The sequence below is a fragment of the Dermacentor variabilis genome, chromosome 10 (genome assembly GCF_050947875.1).
Source record: "Dermacentor variabilis isolate Ectoservices chromosome 10, ASM5094787v1, whole genome shotgun sequence".
Classification (NCBI taxonomy): Eukaryota; Metazoa; Arthropoda; class Arachnida; order Ixodida; family Ixodidae; genus Dermacentor; species Dermacentor variabilis.
This window is the reverse complement of record NC_134577.1, coordinates 61,222,347-61,241,803: the sequence shown is the minus strand read 5'-3', so window position 1 is coordinate 61,241,803 and position 19,457 is coordinate 61,222,347. Positions and strand designations below refer to the sequence as shown.

The following is a 19,457-nucleotide window of genomic DNA, read 5'->3' as shown; positions in this document are numbered from 1 at the left end:
CTGCGATGCACACACCTCTCCACATTGTCTTAAGAGCTGGAGCAGCTGAGGCCACAACCTTCCACATTCACGCAGAAGCACCGGACTAGTGTGAGTGCACCAATCACCTCGGAGGATGTGGACAAAGGACCATCATTGCTTTCCTTATCGTGCCTACTTTCACTTGTGCTCGGTATGATGTCGGCAATATAGTCTTTGTTTTCGGGCTCTCCATGGTCGCGACACCATCATCTGCACTCCTAAACTCGTCGACCATTGACTCGTCAATGGCTTCCAAAAATTCTGACAGCTTGCTTCAAACTTCAGCAACGGCTTTGCCGCACTCATCAGAATTTACTGTCATCACCGGGCACGCAGAAGCCGGCACGTCTGAAGCAATTTTGGTAGAACCACTTGTGCACGGCCGTGCGTACGCGTCGGGCACCATGGGCACCGGGTCGCGAGTTTGGCCGCTTTAGCTCTAATCTTCCCCTTATTCTTCAAGATTGTGCTGAGAGTGCTCCTCGGAATCTTGCATGCTGCGAGGTCATTCAACTTCTCACCACGTTAGGCCTTATTTATGATTTCAAGCCTCATGGCAAAAAGCAAATTCTGCCGCTTCATCATGGCAGCACTGCAGGAGAAGGCCCACAAGGCGCAAACACAGTGAACCAAAAAAGCAGCGAGACAACTCGCACTTGTGCCATCTTGCACGACGAGGGCACAAGAGCCTCTGATTGGCTGTCTGAGCAAGCGCTGAGGGCAAGCCAGGATCATTTTTTGCAGGGGGGTGTTGACGGCTCGCCCGATGCAGCGTGGTCATGGTAGGGAGAGTGGTTGGATAAAGCCGCGCTGCTGGGTTTCCCTGCCATCGCAAAGGAAAGCCAACTTCTGGGGGCGCTCTTGTGCCGTTTGGCGTTCGATACCGTATTTACTCGCATAATGATCGCACTCGCGTAATGATCGCACCCCGGAATTTTGTCGTCGAAAGTCATTTTTTTTTATTTCCCGTGTAATGATCGCACCCTGAACTTGCCGCAGCGATATGTCGTGTGCCAAGTCTAGCTAATAATGATCGTGCTTACCATCTGTGGAATGCTACGCAAACGACTCTTTAAGACAAACCAAACAGTCCGCATGCACCAAACATTCTTAAGTAAATGCCTAATTTCATTGCTTTCATCTCTTTCCTCACTTCCATGACTGAAAAAAAGCTGCAACCAAACTTGCCTTTATTATGTGTAGGCTTTATAATGGTTCTGGTCAACAACAACAAAAAAGGCGCCTTTCGATTCTTCTCATCTGCACTCGTGGGCACACAACAAATCGCGGGCGGCAACGTTAGTAGCCAAGTTTACACTGATACGTTAAAAGTGTACCCTTTTCATACGTCGACGCTTGTAACACAGCTAAGATATTCACCCACTCTTAGCGGAAAGGTGCCATATTAGGATAGTAGTGAAGACAGATGCCGCAGTTTCCGCACCATGCCGGCTATGTGTTTCTGTGTCACTGGCAGCTAAGCGTGCCCATCTGTTTCTGTCCCCTCAAAGTGGACATGGCTACGTTATTGCCACAAACTTGCCGATATTAGCGATATTATTCATTACTGATACGGGAGAAACTGTTTCCATGCACGTAATGTACTCACGAGAAGAAAAAAAAATCACGTTCGGCGCGTTTGGCTTGCTCCGCCGGCTGCCATTTTTGTTTTGGTGTCCCGCAGCAAACACAGGACGAAAAAAAATTTGTTTTCTTTTCACGGGAAATTTAACCCGCGTCATGATCGCACCCCTGATTTTGCGTCAATTTTTCTGAAAAAAAAAAGTGCGATCATTATGCGAGTAAATACGGTATATCGGTAATATCGGTATCGGTAAATACAGTATATCGGTAACTATACTGTGTTCAGGAATTGTTCGATATACAGAATAAGTCTATGTAAATAAGTTCGATATAGTCTGGTTTGACTGTATTCGTTTTCTTTTTGTTGTTGTTTTTTTGGACGTTTTTGTGGCCTCTATTAAGTCTGAAAATTCGGACGGTGACTGTATATACCGATAATTCCAAGTGCAATATCAAAAGAGAACAGGCACATAAATACACAGAGAACTTGCAGCTTCATGTAATAAAGAAGGAAAAAAGCAGTGTGGCTAAGAACAACAAAATAACGGTAGTAATTCGACACCACCATAGGCAACCTCATGACAAGATTACATGACATTCCAGTTACACGAATCCACTAAATAAAAAACTGAAAGGCATAGTGAGATTTCAAGTTTGTGCAAACTTACCCGCTTTTTCATTCTCTTATCTTTTGAGCTAAAGACCTGCTGTTCACTGTTTTGATTGTTGTGTTGCACACACGCAGACCCGACCTCTACCGGGTGTCTGGCAAGTTTGAGCTGCTGGACCGGATACTCCCCAAGCTGCGCTGCAAGCAGCACAGGGTGCTCCTCTTTTGTCAGATGACCACCCTGATGACCATCATGGAGGACTACCTCACCTACAGGGGTCAGTGCCTGTGCTTTTCTCTTTTTCACTGGCCTTCTCTGGCAAGTCTCATGAATGAGAAAAAGTTGAAAAGGGGAATGTTTGTGTTTGTTTCATTCAGTTTTCTTTAAAACTTCTCGTATGTTCATGTCACGGGGCACTTGATTATTGTTTGAGGGTTCAAATTGCAGGGGTGCTTTTTGGGACTTTCTGAACAATGTCGCATTACAAGGTGGGCCAAATTCACTGATGTCAGTGTAATGATAGTCAACTGCAATGCCTCAGTTAATCTAACAGTGCTCGATTAACACGTTCGTGCGGCAAGACTCTTTGATGTCCCTATTATTGTGTGTCATGACCCACCGGCAGGCCATAGGCCATATTTCTCGGACGCATTGTGGCTTCCTGGTAAGTCGTGCTCCCTAGAAGCTCCCTCAAGCTCTGGAGAAAAGATGTCGCTTGTGCGCTGCAGGGAAGACACACAGGAGGTATACTGTATTTACACGATTGTAAGTCGACTCGAATGTAAGTCGGCTCCCCTCCCCCCCCCCCCCCATATCGCTTGACTGGGGAAAAAAAAAAAGAGCATACCCGAGGGCGCATTCGATAACGAAAATTTATTAGTCGCTGACATGGTCACTGGACTACTCGTCTTTACTAGTGCTGTCATCGCTGCTGCGGTCCCACAGCGCATCGTGGTCCAGCGAAATTTCAAATTTGGCAAACGATTGCACCAGGACATCTTGCAGAACAGCAGCCCACGCCAAATGCACCCAACCACACACAGCCGTCAGGAAGGCTTTTTTGACAGGTCCGGTTTTCGTAATTTCGCAGCCTTCCGCCACCAGCCACTCGTTGTGCTCACGACGGAGCAGGACCTTAAAATTAAGGCAAAGGTCCGGGCTTGTTTCATGACCACGTCGCACTTCAATGGTAGGGACCGATCACGCATTTCAGAGACGTACGCTGCAAGCTTAGCCTACAGCTCCGGAAAGCGTCCAGACTTCGGGACGGGGGAAATTTCTCATTTGCCGTCACGGTGAAAATTTCGCTTCACTGCAGTCGCCACTCTCGCACCACCCGTTTAGAAACATCGAAATTGCGGCCCGCTGTGCAGTGATTTGTTTCTTCGGCGTAAAGGATGGCAGCCCTCTTGGACGCTGCTGTGAACGAGTGCCGAACGGTTAGTGGGCCTGGAGCACTCATGACGACTGGGGAAGCATAGAAGTAGCACGTAGCCAGCAGTCAAGTGGAACGCGTCAAAAAGTTGGTCAAACCAATACCAGTGCCTTTAAACAAAGAAAGAGAAACCCGCGTGCGGTGTCTGCTCTTCCGTGAACTACCGATACTCCCCGCAAGCGCCACCGTTCTAAGGGTGCCGCCGCAAATGGGAACAGCGGCGCTTCCATCAACTATCGAACCCCCCCCCCATGAGTTGCACGCACTGTAAGACTCTCAAAACGTTGAAAAACCCTTCCGAAAAATGAACAAACACGCGGGATAGCGAAAAGATACGGGTAGGGTCATAGAGCAAACGAAATTGTAACTACGTTGTAGCTCCCGTTGGTATCGCTTTCTTTGGCGGGGCCATGTTTTGGTTTCGATTGTAAGTCGACCCCCCAACTTCAGACTTTCAAATTTAAAAAAAGGGGTCGATTTACAATCGTGTAAATACGATAAGTGCTATAACTTACCTGTTGTCCGTGTCACAATGAACGTGTTAATTGTCCTGAACATTTTGAATTTTCACACGTCACCATTTCGACTGTTACTGTAGACAGCTTAGTGAAATGTTCTCAATTTCTGTGTTGCTCATTTAGCTCTCCTCTCTAATACCGAGCATCTCTAGGTTGTCACCATTCTGTTAATCCCGCACCGTTACATGTGCCCTATTTGTGCCATTTAAACTTGTAAATACCTACAAACACTTCCATATATATGCATATTCAAGTAGTATCATGTTTAAACTTGTATATACCTACAAACACTTCCATATAGTATATGCATATTCAAGTAGTATCATGTTCTTTCTCATGTTCAATAGAGCTTTGGAATGCTTCTCGGGACTGTTCGTTCCTTGCAGCTCATTGTGTTTAAGTTGCCATAAGCTAGCACTTTTCATTAGTGCAAGTTGCTTTACATGTATTATATTTTCTTTTTTACTGTTTGCCTCATTATCATTTTGCTTATTTCACTGTTATCTCTACTTTTTTCTGCTATGGCACTAATGTAGGACTGTAGCATGTATAAATAAATAATTAAGAACTCTCCATTTCTCATTAGAGCTGCATTACTGTTATCAAGGAACACTGCAAATTCAAGCCTTTTTGAGTGCTCTCTCTGTACTGAAGTTGTGAATAGTGAGGGGCAGCCACTTGTGTTGGCTCTCCGTGGCTGTAATGCTGCATCTTCTGCCGCTGTCATTGCAGGGTACCGGTACCTGCGTCTCGACGGTACAACCAAGGCGGAAGACCGTGGTCAGTTGCTGGAAATGTTCAATGCCAAGGAGTCTCCCTACTTCATCTTCCTACTCAGCACCCGGGCCGGTGGCCTGGGGCTCAACCTGCAGGCGGCAGACACAGTCATCATCTTCGACTCGGACTGGAACCCCCACCAGGTCAGGGGAAGGCCCAGGGCCAAAACAATCAGATGCACTTTATAGAGCAAGCACTCACGTTGTGGTCAGCAATGAGAACTGCAGATTTCTGCTACTGGCAATAGCTTGCCTAAAGGGAGGCGAAACAGAGAAAAACAAGTTGTATTGTATTAGTAAGTTAACCTTCTGCAATATAAAAAAGCCACTCTTACTCTGAGAGGAGGCTTGATAACTCAGAAAAGACTAAAAAGTAATGAACATGTGGTGACGCCACCTTCAAGTTCCCACAGCAGCTTGCCACAATGTCCCAAATTTTTATGGTGTCTGCTTTGGCCCAGTTAAACTTTTATCGGTAAAGACGGACTACATTGTACGGTCGGACCCATTCATGACAAATTCGATAGCTCCGAGAAAAGTGGTTGTTATATCAGTAGTTTGCTATGCAATAAACTTCAATATAACGGACTTCAGTCTAAAGAAATTATCGATATAACAAAGTATGCAACTTTTCATAACCTCTTGTCCGTAGAACACCATGTATTTAGAACCTCAGTATAACAAAGTGTGTTTGTATTCTATTTCAATATAACGAAATTTCTCTTCCGCCGCAAAGACAAGCCGAGACAATAAATGAAAACTTCTGCAGACGCCGACGGTCAAATGATTGAATTGCAAGTGTCTGCTTGCAAATGCACACCTCAAATCATGCGCAGCAGTGCTCATGTTGTAAAGACCTAGATGGTTGTTCCAAATCGTTTAAATAGGCGTAATGCACCTAGTGCCACATGGACAATTACGTAGGTTAAGTTTGTGGCTACTGTATTCCTAGTAGGTTTCAATTTATCAGGAGACAGTTGATCTTTAATGAGTAGCGTGGGGTATTAGTGAGATTATGCAACAATTTAAGGCATTCATGATCATGCCGCTCGGACAGAGGTTGTAGACTTAGTGGAACAAGGTGACATGAGGGTGAGAAGTTCCAGTCATAACGACGGTATATGAACCAGATTGCTTTCTTTTGAACTGATTTGAGGGTGTTAATGTCAGAGACTTTATGAGGGTTCCTGATGGGGGCAACCATATTCGAGAACTGGTCGGAGGAGTGATTTATATGTTAGCAATATTGTTTCACATGGAGCTTTCCGCAATGTGCGATTTAGATAGCCTATTTGCTTTAGTGCTTTATTGCATGCGTATTCAGTATGCCTTGCTCATGACATGTTAGGTGTGAAGATGAGGCCAAGGTACTTGTGTTCGGACACCCATTCAAGGGAAGATCCATTAAACAAATAATTAAACAAAGAAACAGAAGTGCTCTTACAAAAAGATAAAGTGACTGTTTTTACAAAGTTTATCTTCGTTTGCCATTTGTTGCACCACCTGCGAAATTCTGTAAAGGAATCGTTAAGTGAAAGGTGGTCAACATTCGTGTTAATTACGTGATACAGCACACAGTCAGCATAAATGCGGATTTTTGCGGACATTTAATTCAGCCAATCACTTATATAAAATAAGAACAAAAGTTTATTCCACCTTTTCAGGCACGCGTCTGCTGTCTAATGGTTAGAGTGTCAATCTTCTTTTGCGGGGTGTTAGGGCTGACCATTGAACATTTTCGAAGCTGACCATTGGACATTTTTTATATTATTTCTAGCGGCAATTAGTTGACACCTGGCATCCAAAGTTGACCATAAACAACCAAAAACAAAAATTCAAAGTGGGGATAAGAGTCCAAAAAAACTATCGCTTTAAACTACATTGGCACCTGCGGCATCATGCGGATGTACTGGCGCTGTTACAAGATTAGCCTTGGGAGTGCTAGGCAGCATGCCTTGGCGGTGAGGTGTGCTGGCTGACACCCAACACTCCGACGTAATAGTTCTGCGGAAACCCGCAAGGTGGAGAGGAGTAATTAATAAAGGGAAGATGAATTTCTCCTCAGCTGCGAAGCTTTTCTTTTGAGGTACCCGTATGTGTTTCCTTAGTAGCACTTGTAGCTACGTTTGGATGGATGTCTCATCTTCTCTTTATTAACTTAACACTCCCACGGAGATGTCGTGCGCCCATACACAAGTACCGAAGTAAGTGGACACAAGGATGGGCCACCGCAGTAGCTTAATTGTCAAAGCAGCGCAGGCGTAATTTATTTTCTTATTTATTTACATACCTTCAGTTGCCGAGGCATTGGAGAGGGGAGTGCAGTAATGACAAAAAATTATGTTAACTAAAATGCGGGACAAGAAATAACAGTTGTATTTTTAAAGAATTAGGTCATGGCAAGCAGTTATGACAATAAGAACTGTAAGCAAAAACGTATTATCACCTGAAGTCATAAAGGAAACAAAAATTCACTAAACCGGAATCAACGCTATTTAGTAAGGCAGAGGATGTAGCTTTGGGTCCCACACGTGGCAGCGAGCCTTTTCGTGCACTTTCATTTCCCTCGATTTCGCTGTTTCTACACTTGAAGTAAACATAAATAATTTCCCCTGTGCTCTCTCTGGCTTTATTGTCTGTTTCTTTCTATGGGCCCCCGCATATAATTCCTCACTCATCTGCCCTACTCTTCGTACTGTTGTGTGCCCCAATTTATTTCCCCCTGATCCGTAAGCATTGAGCTGTTGTTTGGTTTGATTTAAGGGCCATTCTTCTGTGCCCATTGTTGTGCGATGCATATCTATGAAGTCGTGATTCAGAGGTTCCCGGGCACATTCTGACAATCGGCTTGGGGGCCGTTGCTCTTGCCTGCTGCAGCATTATACAGGCTGAAGTTAGCTGTGAGCTGCGGGTTTAAATTTCAGCCATGGAAACCTCGTCGCAGTGAAATAAACAAAAAGAAATGTACCGTATTTAGTCTATTATAACGCGCCCTCCATTGGAATGCGAACATCGACTTTCCTACTAAAATTTTTGAGGTACAATACTTTGGATTGTTCTGTCACCAAATTTTCGTGGTAAGAGAGAGAAACGGTGATTTGTTTTCATCTGAAAAAATTAACTGCCGCAGTGAAACAGGCCTCACTCACCATCACTGTTCAAGGCCTCCTTATCACTTTTAACTGCCCAGAGCACCCAGTCTTATCCCCACTCGAGATTGTGGGACGAGAGGATGTACTTGGGCACCACCTGCTGCAGTTTTGGTTTTGCACTCGATTGTAAAGTGGATGCCATATCTTGGTGAACTCTTCTTTAAAAAAAGAAGTGCATTAGAATTGGTTAAATATGGTAACCGTCTTTACAGGGATATTTTTCCCTCTGTTTGCGGAAACCCTAGTCACTCAAATCGTCCTATCCAAGTAAGGCATTTTCCCGGCCACGGTGGCTGCATTTCAATGGGGGTGAAATTCAAAAACGCTCGTGTACTTAGATTTAGGCACGCGTTAAAGAGCCTCAGGTGGTCAAGAATTAAGCCTGGCATTTGCATTTATTAGGAGTAGTGTTAATCTCATAAGAGGTTGTTGCAGGAAAAAGGGTTGGAGCAATGTACTTCTGACGAAATCTTGTCAGAAATAACAGCCACACTATTATGAACCAGTTGGTGTAGTATAATGTAAAATCTGTGCATATGACAATTACAGTGATGCAGAAGAACGTCAGTAGGTGTAGTGAGTCGCTGTACATGAGTTTGATGAGGGTGAAATGCGAAAACACTCGTGTACTTAGATGCATGTTAAAGAACCCCAGGTGGTCTAAATTAATCCAGAGAATGGCGTGCTTCGTAATCAAATAGTGACTTTGGCATGTAAAACTTCTTTTTTCTGCACATGAGTACAGAATACAAGACGGGACATTCATGGTGCTGCAAACAATTTATAATAGACCAAACTGTGATCTGGTAGGCTTCAGCATTTCAAAATTCTAGTAACAGTGGGCTCTAGTCATGCAATGTAAATGTAAGCCTTCCTCAACCATTGTCATAAATTTCTTTAATAAATGGGTGTTAGTACTCAAGTATTGGAGTTAATTCTAGTCCCTCATTGCCTCCAGAAAGTATGAATATTTGCGGCAGTCAAAAGCGATGTGTGTATTTGCTGAGCATCAGGGAATACTTGTTACATGTGGGCCTGCCTTGCATTAGTGATCTCTGTTTGTGGTAACATCCAACTAATGCTGCTAGCTGACTGTTATCCTTGAAAGGAAGAGCGTACACAATTGGTGTGTCCTACCAGTGCTAATGTATGCGGCTCAAACATTGAGGCCAACGAAGAACCTTAAAAAGCTGAGGACTGTGCAAAGGAGCTAGTAATGAAAAACGATAGCTGTAATGTTAAGGAACAGAAAGATGGTGGTGTAGAATATAGAGCAAATAGCTGTAGATTATATTCATGTTCAGGTTATGATGAATTAGAGCAAAGTTTGGCAGGTTCTGTAATTGCATACAGCATATAAGCAGTGGTCTGCTAGAGAAACTGGATGGTTGCCAAGGGAAGGAAAATTAAGTTAGGCACAACGGAGGATTACATGTTGCAATGAAGTTAGAAAATTTGCAGGCATGGGATCCAATCACTCTGGCGTAATGGCGCCACAGAAGGCAAACGAAGGTGGGCAAAGGACACTCAGGACACGGCGCTTGTGTCCTGCATGTCTTTATCCATCCTTGTTTGCTTTCTGAGGTACCATTGTACCAACATGAACCTGTACCAACTAGCTCAACTGGCGGTCCTTCTGAAAGGGTCCGATCACTTGGCACAAGTCGAGGGTACTTGTAGGCTTCTCTGAGAAGCCATTTGCCATGTGCCCAGCGTGACATTGGCTGAGGATTGTGATTGCCACTAGAGTGGTATGTTGAACTTCTTTAAAATGTGCCGCGCATGTTGTGCGAGTGTTGTTACGGGGGGAGAAAGCGCTCACCTGCTCATGTTTGCCGTTCCTGCTCTACATACAGGACCTGCAAGCGCAAGATCGAGCTCATCGGATTGGCCAGAAGAACGAGGTGCGGGTGCTGCGGCTCGTGACGGTCAACTCGGTGGAGGAGCGCATCCTGGCTGCAGCCAAGTACAAACTCAACCTGGATGAGAAGGTCATCCAGGCCGGCATGTTTGACCAGAAGTCGACAGGAACGGAGCGCAAGCAGTTCCTCCAGGCCATCCTCACCCAGGACGAGAACGATGAGGAGGCGAGTCTGCTCTTTTTATGCCTCTTCCTCCTCCTCCTGCTCCTCTTCCTTGTCTTTGCCACTTAAATTATGTGTGCACAGTCTGAGAGTTTCTTTTCCCCCCACCGCGGTGGCCTAGTGGCTACAGCGCTCTGCGGCAAAGCGCAAGGTCGCAGGGTCAATTCCCGGCTGCTGTGACTGCATTCGAATGGGGGTGGAAGGCAAAGACACTTATGTGCCATGCTTTGGTTGCACGTTGAAGAATCCCGGGTGGTCAGAATTAAACCGCAGCCCTCACTAATCCACATAACGTAGCCTGTCGCTTTGCGTATGTGCCAAGACTCGCGAATTTTTCGCATTGTTTACGAATTTCTGCTCATTTTACAAATCTTTCATCAAGCTTTACATAAAATAAATTATGTTACCAAAAAGTGCTTAGCTCATCAGCCTCCATACCTTCCATAGAAGGTATTGTATTATAAGATGAAATAAAGTGCTACTTGTCCAGTTCTATTTCATTTTCAGAAAAAAGAACTCATTGGAATTATCCTTGACAATGACACGGGCGATCGAATACTTTAGTTTTTGCTCAACTCTGCGCTGCCCACGCTTTCGCATTTCAGTAGTTTCGTTATCGTGTAGTGCTGCGCTGGTTTTGCTGGCTCACGACACTCACAAAAACTGCAAGTAGTGTAGAATTCTACTTCCATATGATGTCGTGGGATGCCCGAATGGTCTACGCCACTTGACCAAAAAACAGCTGCAGCGGTGAATCTGCCGCTCCATCTTGGCTCGATACCGCTGTCTGGCGGGTGCCGTTTTGCTCACCAACGGCAGCAAAGGATGGTGATAGCGTATTCAATGTCACCACTCCCCCGGTTTGGTGGCGGGAGAATTGAATTTTGAAGAAGACCCTTTAGATGCAATTTTCTCGTAAACTAAGTCTTTTCTTGGCACGAAACAAGCATTGTGAGGTTTCTGGAATGATATTTAAACAGTCCACATCGACTTAGCATTTGCCTTTATTGTCCCTTTAAATCAGTCTGCAACTGTAACCCCGAAATGAGCAGTTTTGCTTTTCGTCTGCTGTGTAAACTTTCATATCAACTTTCCATGGTTTGTACTGTATTTAAGCAGCGAGACAACTCGCACTTGTGCCATCTTGCACGATGAGGGCACAAGAGCCTCTGAATGGCTGTCTGAGCAAGCGCTGAAGGCAAGCCAGGATCTTTTTTGCAGGGGGGTGTTGACGTCTTGCACCATGCAGCGTGTTCATCGTAGGGAGAGTGGTTGGATAAAGCCGTGCCGCTGGGTTTCCCTGCCACCGCAAAGGAAAGCCAACTTCCGGGGGCGCTCTTGTGCCGCTTGGCATTCGATACCGTATTTACTCGCATTATGATCGCACTCGCGTAATGATCGCACTCGCGTAATGATCGCACCCCTGTATTTTGTCGTCAAAATTCCATTTTTTTTATTTCCCATGTAATGATCGCACATTGAACTTGCCGCAGCGATATGTCGTGTGCCAAGTCTAGCTAATATTGATCGCGCTAACCATCTGTCATATGCTACGCGAACGACTTTTCAAGACAAACCAAGCGGTCTGCGCGCACCAAACATTCTTAAGGAGATGCCTCATTTCATTACTGTCATCACTTTCCGCACTTCCTTGACTAAAAGAAAGCCTGCAACCAAACTTGCCTTTATTATGTGTGGACTTTATAATGATTGTGGTCAACAACAACAAAAAAGGCGCCTTTCGATTCTTCTCATCAGCACTTGTTTGCATGCAACAAATCACGAGCGGCAACGATAGTAACCACGTTTACACTGATATGTTAAAAGTGTATCCTATTCATACGTTGACGCTTGTAACACAGCTAAGATATTCACCCACCCTTAGCGGAAACGTGCCGTATTAGGATAGTAGCGAAGCCAGATGCTGCAGTTTCCGCAGCATGCCGGCCATGTGTTTCTATGTCACTGGCGCGACTATCTGTTTCTGTCCCCTCAAAGGGGACATGGCTACATTATTGCCACAGACTTGCCGATATTAACGATATTATTCATAACTGATACGGAAGAAACTGTTTCAATGCACGTAATGTTCTCACAAGAAGAAAAAAAAATGGCGTTCGGCGTGTTCGGCTTGCTCCGCTGGCCGCCATTCTTGTTTTGGTGTCCCACAGCAAACGCGGGACGAAAAAAAAAATTTTTTTTTCTTTTCGCGGGAAATTTAACCCGCGGGATGATCGCACCCCTGATTTTGCGTCAATTTTTCGGACAGAAAAGTGCGATCATTATGCGAGTAAATTCGGTATTTGTCAGTTTTTTGTTGTCTTGCCTTTTCGATGCTGTGTGATGTCCTAACTTTCTTTCTTTTTTTTTTTCCTTCAACTGCAGGAAGAAAATGAAGTGCCAGATGATGAAACCATCAACGAAATGATTGCCAGAAATGAGGAAGAACTGGAGCTTTTCCAGGTATGCTTGCTGCAAGAGAATACAGGTTGCTCTAGAGCTTCTCGGCACAGAGTCGTAACAACTAGTTAGAGTAATAAATGAAGAATGAAGAATGCGATATCCATACACAAAGGCAGTCGTGCCGAAGCCAAACGAGAGCTTGAGGGACAGTACCCGGCAGCTGGAGAGATGAGAACACAGTAGCAGAAAGTTATATAACAGATTTAGTACAATAAACGTCAAAAACCTTTTTCACAGCCTTGCAGCCATTCAAAGAGGACATATCTACAAGCGAATTATTAAAAAGAAGTGGAATATAATATCTGTAAGTGCACTTCCCAAACATGGTGCGTACACAAACAACAAAACACTGACATGGACAGAGCTCGCGATCAGGCCTTATAAAGAAGGCACAACTTCTGTCCCGATATACTTTAACACAGTTGTTTTCAAACACAGCAAAAAATCATGATAGTTTGATGCAATCCAACAGTTCACATGCCTGCCAGACCAGACGGCGAGTCTCAGTTATTTGATTTTCTTAACTGATGAGGATCAAATTAACAATGTTTTAGTGTAAATTCATTCATATTAGTTCCTTCTAAAGTATTACTTTGGCTCTATTTCTTGAAGGGCACCACACTTACTCCAATGTATTGCTAAGGTTTCAAGAAAGGGTGTGTTCAGGGCCCCTTTAAATGTGAGCTCCCTTTGTCTCACAGAAAATGGACATCGACAGGAGAAGAGAGGAGGCGCGCAGCGTCAAGAGGAAACCTCGGCTGATGGAGGAAGATGAGCTCCCCAAGTGGCTGCTCAAGGACGACGCTGAGGTGAGCGGGCATTTCACTCAACGAAGGCGAAGGGCCACGGTAGAGGCTCAGAGAGTGGGAACCATTTGGTGGGCGGTCAAAGTGGGTACTGCAAGCAGAATATACGGTTAAGAAGAGGAGATGATGATTCAGGCTAATTGGTCGATTTCGTGTTATAGTTTCTGAAGCACAGTGGCAGAAACAGGTGGATAGATAACATCGGCGTGTTCAAAAGCGTCTAAATAATCCTCAACGTGGACGAGGAGGGAAATGCAACTCATCTGTTCTATTTATGCTATTCATTATGGAGAGAATGTGGAGAACTTTCACAATGCCTTAAATGTGTGTGTGTGTGCATGCACGTGTGTTACAGGTGTACCAGAGCATATTGAAAAAATACATACCAACAACGATTATGATGCTCCGTAATGCGAAGTTTGAACGCAGCTCTGTACGGGTTCACTTCATGTGTCTTTATTTTGTATTGTGATTATAGGTACATGGTTTATATTAGGAAGAGAATGCTGTGAGTAGCGCAGCTGGCACGGACCATCTGTCTCGTGCAGCACGTTGCAAACAGAGCGAAGTGTGGCACGACTGCCTCGCTAGTCGGGAGATTGCGAGAAGCAGCGTTTGGATGACACTTGGGTAATGCCTGGGCGTGATTCACAGCAGCCACCGTAGGCAGACCTCCGCTCATGCAGCACAATTGCTTCCATACAGACGACGCACTACTATGGCGCCATATCGTAGCCATCATTACCGCACACCCTGTCTTGCACGCCACTACGCTTTTTCTTCTTGCACTTTCATTCCACCAGCGACGAGGGCAGCCCTTACGGCATGGCTGATGTAGTATGATCCAACCAATTGCACAGTTGCATAGGAACTGTGTTATGTGTGTGTTCTGTAATTTGCCATTGTTCGCATAATATGTATTCACAGTGGCCAGCCACCATCACCAGGCCCTCACAATTGACACATGAGACACGATTGCAAATCATTTTTTGAGCTGGTATTGGCATGTACGTATATAATAAATGTTGTATGTAGAGAGGGTTCTTTTTGTGTCAGACGGGATATTGTTACGAGATTTGACAGCATTGAATGATATTGTTACGAGATTGGACAGCATTGAATTAAGTTACAGCAGCTCAAGAAACACATGAGCACATTGCGCTCTATTTGTTTATGTGCTCCATGCACAAAAAAGAAAAACGAATGGCGACTAAACAGCTTCCTGCATAGCCCTGTTGTACCGTGAATCTTACCGTTGTGTCCAATTTATATGCACATGACCTTGTGATTCTCGTTCCCAACACCAGGTGGAGCGACTAACCAATGAGGAAGAGGAGGACAAGCTGTTTGGGCGAGGAAACCGGCAGCGAAAGGAGATAGACTACTCAGATGCTCTCACCGACAAGGAGTGGCTTCGGGTGAGTGTATCCTACAGGGGTGGTATTCTCGAGACAATCGCCCTTGGAGATCTTTCACTTCCATGAGATTTCGCGTGAACATTGACAGATTAGTGCTCGAGAATCTCTAAGGTCGCAATATTATCGCGATAAGACGAATTGAAATGCTACTTGTCCAGTTCTATTTCCTTTTTAAAAAAAAGGACTAATTGAAATTACCCTTGACAACGACGTGGGCGGTCAAAAGGATTCGTTTTTGCTCGACTCCGCGCTGCCCAAGCTTTCACGTTTCAGTCATTTCGTTATCGCATAGTGTTGTGCTGGTTTTGCTGGCTCGCAAAACTCGCACAAACTGCGAGTAGCAGAGAATTCATCTTCCATGTGATATTGCGGATGCCAGAACGGTCTACACCACTTGACCAAAAGGCAGCTGCAGTGGTGAATCCACCGCTCTGTCTTGGCTCGGTACCGACGGCAGCAAAGAGTTTTGATGACGTACGCAACGTCACTGCTCCCTCGGTTGGGTGGCGGGAGATTTGAATTTCGAAAAGGGCATTCGGACCTTTCAGACACAGTTTTCTCGTTAGCTCTTTTCTTCGCACGAAACAAGCGTTTTGGGGTTTCTGGAGTGGTATTTAAACAGTCAATGTCGACTTAGCATCAGTCTTTAGTGTCCCTTGAACTCGTTCAATACCACGTCTATCTATTTTTCGCCACAGCACAAACTTAACTGCATTGAAGTCCAAAAATAAGTGGAAATCTTCTAAAGAGCTTTCTGTTCTGGCAGCGTTGTAAAAGGCAGGATGCTCCTTTTTTTTCCCTTTTGTGTTTATATAAATTTTCTGTAAAGTTTACGAATTTGAGCTTGTTTTACGATTTTAGAAACAGTCTCTGCACTTTCCATTGAAAGTCAGGCATCGATACCATCATTTTTTAATGTATTTTCTCTTTTACATTTTTGGACCTAAAGCTTAGGCTTGCAATACTGGTTCTGAATGTTTAGGTTATCCAAAAGCACTTTATATTTACATCATCATCTAATGTGGCAGATTTCTTTTGGCTTAACGAGGCTGTTGGTCAGAAAAGGCCACAGGTCACCTATCTGCTTTTATATGTGTAATGATCCAGGTTAAGTGGTGAAGGGGGTCAAAAATGCTGTATGTATTTTGTACAACTACCTCCCCTCTTGGTAGTTGACATATGTGGAGCAAAGGAAAGGAAATGGGTTCTTGGGAGAGGGTGCAGTTAAATGTACATTAGCAGCTGGGATTCTTGGAGATATGTTACAGAGTTCCAAAGATGCATTTTCTGTGGAACGGTTCTCCACTTGGTCTCGTCCACTGCTGTGAGTTTGCCGACCATAAGGATGTTTGGTTAACCCTTTCCCTACCACGAAAAAGGAGGAAAATTATACCAAATTTACCGAAAATTGTCTTTTTTTTTTTTTTGCCAATTTGGAGAGCTTTCTTTTTGTCTGAATAAAACAGCACAATTATTTCAACAGGGTTCCTTTATTTCACAAATTGCATAAAATGATAGATTGAAGAAGTATACGCTTCATGACCCTGGTGCCTTGCAAAAAAGTGTTCTGCAGGTCTCGATACACTATGAAAAACGAGAATATGAACAAAAAAAATAACCTAAACGTTGCAAAAACATGCGCGTGAGTAGCTACTTTTACGCAGCTCCTAAAGCAGTTAGCAGGCCGTCTTTGTGTGGTAGACTGACAGGCAGCCGCAAGGTCCTCCATGTCATCCGTATAACATACGTCATTAGACTCCTCAGATGAGAACACATCACTTTCCGCTGCTGAAGAAAATTCTACAGAGCTGTGGTTTAATAAGGAGTCACCAAAATACTTTCTTTTACGTGCTCTTTCATTGTCTCGCTTCAAGGAGGCAGCCATGCATTATGCGGGGTGTCAGAGACAGCAATATAATGAAAGGCGAGACAGAAATGGCGCAGCATGAACAAGTGGGGCCATCCAGTGATAGGAATCGCAAGTAGATGCAATAGGACGACTGTAGGCATCATAGGTTCACTCTGTGACAAATTTTTGTTTATGACTATAGTCATTAGTTACATTGTGCCAAATTTCATGACGACTATACTCATCAACAATACTTAAAGGGTTAAGGCAAGTGGTTTAGTGTTAAAGCTTGAACTTATTGTTATTAGGTGTGTGCAGAAAGCATCTGGGAAAGCTTTCAGGCTCTCATTCTGGTGTGGGTACATGTGCGGGTGCAGGCACAGCTGTGTGCAGTCTGTCACGTTCCTGGCCCTTGCCTGTCAAGAACGTGTGCCATAACATTTCTTGCTGATTAGCTCCAGGCACGCAGCTCTAAAGAAAGAAAATGCACACACGATTTTTCTGTTGGAAATCATCCTCGAGAGTCGTAAATTTTTTAGGATGGTGTATAGATGACTGACGTGTCGTGCTTTTCCCGAAAAACACAGGCCATTGAAGACGGGAACCTGGATGAAATGGAGACGCGCAAACGCTCCCGCAAGTCCGGTGGCAATGGCGCCTCGTCAAGCTCTGGCGGTGAGAGGGGTGGCAAACGCAAGAGTGGCCCCTCCCGGCAGATGGTAGACGACGAACCTGTGGTAAAGAAGCGCCGCGGTCGGCCGCCCGTCGAGAAGGCCTCGCCCAACCCGCCCTCCCTGACCAAGCAGATGCGCAAGCTCATTGACATTGTCATCAACTACAAAGACAGGTGAGGCATCCCACCCCTTTGCTGTGCGCCACAGGTTATGACGAAGCCGTATGCTGACATCGCTGCCTTGGAAGTTGTTGTCACTGATTTCTACACTTGCAGCTCGCTTTTTGTATTTCTTTTACGCATTCTTTAGACATTTCACGTATTCAAGAAACCTTCGAGCGCAGCCTTCCATGTAAAGCGGTGCATTTGTTTACATCAACATCTACAGCCACAGATCGTTAGCTTCAAATGTTGTGTAAACGGCGCATCGATGATAGGAAATAATGCCATAACTAGCAAAACATACATGTCTGCGTATATTATCCGCATTGCTCCACCCTGAGACAAATCAATATTTACAGCCAAGCCCCCCTTAATTAACGGTGACTGTGAACCAGATACATACATATGGCCTTATAATACTGATTCTCGCTTTTTTTATCATACTTACAATTTGGATGCTTCATACAGTATTATTAGAGAAAACTATGCTCACATAAGCATTCATTTATAAGCTGTGTATTTCCCTCGCAAGAATGCAGATGCCATCGCTGACACCATTTGTAACCAAACGACGTGTTTGTTTATGCTGCTGGACTGAATGCACCGTCTGTTGTTTCCCACTTGAAGTAGAGGCAAACAGTGCATCTCCGGAATTAAGAAATGTGTTGGCATAACAATGCATACAGACCCACCCTTCTACGTAGTGAACGCAACTGGCAGCCTCCGGGAACAGTGGCGTACAGAAGTTGGCACAGCGCGCTGTGTCGCCGCTTTCCGCTTATTGTGTGCGTGAGCCCTGTAAAGTGAAGAGCAGTTTCCTCCGTCCTAACTAAAGTTCAGGTTCACCGGTAACGTGTGCACGAACTCTACAGCTCCTCTAGGCCTAACCTTCACTGAACAAGAACAACATCGTCTCAAGCTTCATGTGCATCGTTTGACAGAGCTGAAGTTTGTGCATTTAAACTTTGAAAGCATGTTTTGACTAATTTTGAATGCGATTAACGTCGGGTCACCACTGCAGCGTCGATGGAGGCAAGGCAGAAACAAGCCATGCTGACGTTAGCTGGAAGCACTCTTTATTATCATGCCCTTCGCTCGCTCGCTTATACATATATTGTCTTCATCATGCACGCTCACTTGTACATATATCGTCTTTATCATGCACGCTTGCTTTTTGCGGGCCAGCAGCCACCGCTTGGCAACAAAGCGCCTCGTGGTGGCCAATAATGTATACACAAGCGAAGGCGCTGCGGCTCTCACATTGTCGGTTCAGCAGCCGATCACACCGAGTTCCGCCGGAAGATAATCGGCATGCTGATTTTGTCTGTGCCGTTGTCATGAAAGCCTGTCGCACGATGACAACTCGCACACTTATGTTGCGTCATTTTCTTCCTGGCATGATAAAATAGCCTCAGCGGCACTTTGTGCTGTGTGGTTGATCGATCATTGGTGTCGGCACCTCGTTGATCTCGTTTCGACGCAGTATTATCGCGCCCTAAACGAGTACTTGATGTCGGGCATGCGCTGCCACCACCAGCAAGAGAGGGCAGATGCTGCAAGAAGACTTCATCAGCAATATAATGTTTTTAAAATGTTTCCCGAGTGTAACGCAGGGTTTCTTCAATAAATTTACTCGCCATCAATGAAAGGCAGTTGCTACGTGGTTCACGGTGCTGTCCAGGTGAAACCCTGGTCGCTTTTCGTTTTAGATGTGGAGTTGCAGTCATGCACTGCGCACATTTTCGGCACCAGACCAACATAGAGCTACCGGTAGAGTTGTAACTCAGTACACAGCACAGGTGTTTGCAGCAGTGTGTGCCTGTTTTGTGAAGGACTTGCTTGCCAGATTGGGTGCGTGCACTTTCGTGCCGTGAAAAAAAAAAAAGGCAGATGGTGCAGTGCAGC

General features: G+C 44.9%; 1 protein-coding gene across 3 annotated transcripts in view; it reads left to right on the top strand.

Moving 5' to 3' along the window:
* Positions 1–19,457, top strand: part of brm (ATP-dependent helicase brm) — a 61,173-nt gene that overhangs the window by 31,186 nt on the left and 10,530 nt on the right. For all 3 annotated transcript variants that reach the window (XM_075672845.1, XM_075672843.1, XM_075672844.1), the window contains exons 18-24: positions 2,351–2,493; positions 4,902–5,089; positions 9,954–10,184; positions 12,567–12,644; positions 13,346–13,453; positions 14,758–14,868; positions 17,305–17,564. In XM_075672845.1, coding sequence (XP_075528960.1) covers positions 2,351–2,493; positions 4,902–5,089; positions 9,954–10,184; positions 12,567–12,644; positions 13,346–13,453; positions 14,758–14,868; positions 17,305–17,564 — 1,119 coding nt within the window. The remainder of the gene's footprint in view (positions 1–2,350; positions 2,494–4,901; positions 5,090–9,953; positions 10,185–12,566; positions 12,645–13,345; positions 13,454–14,757; positions 14,869–17,304; positions 17,565–19,457) is intronic.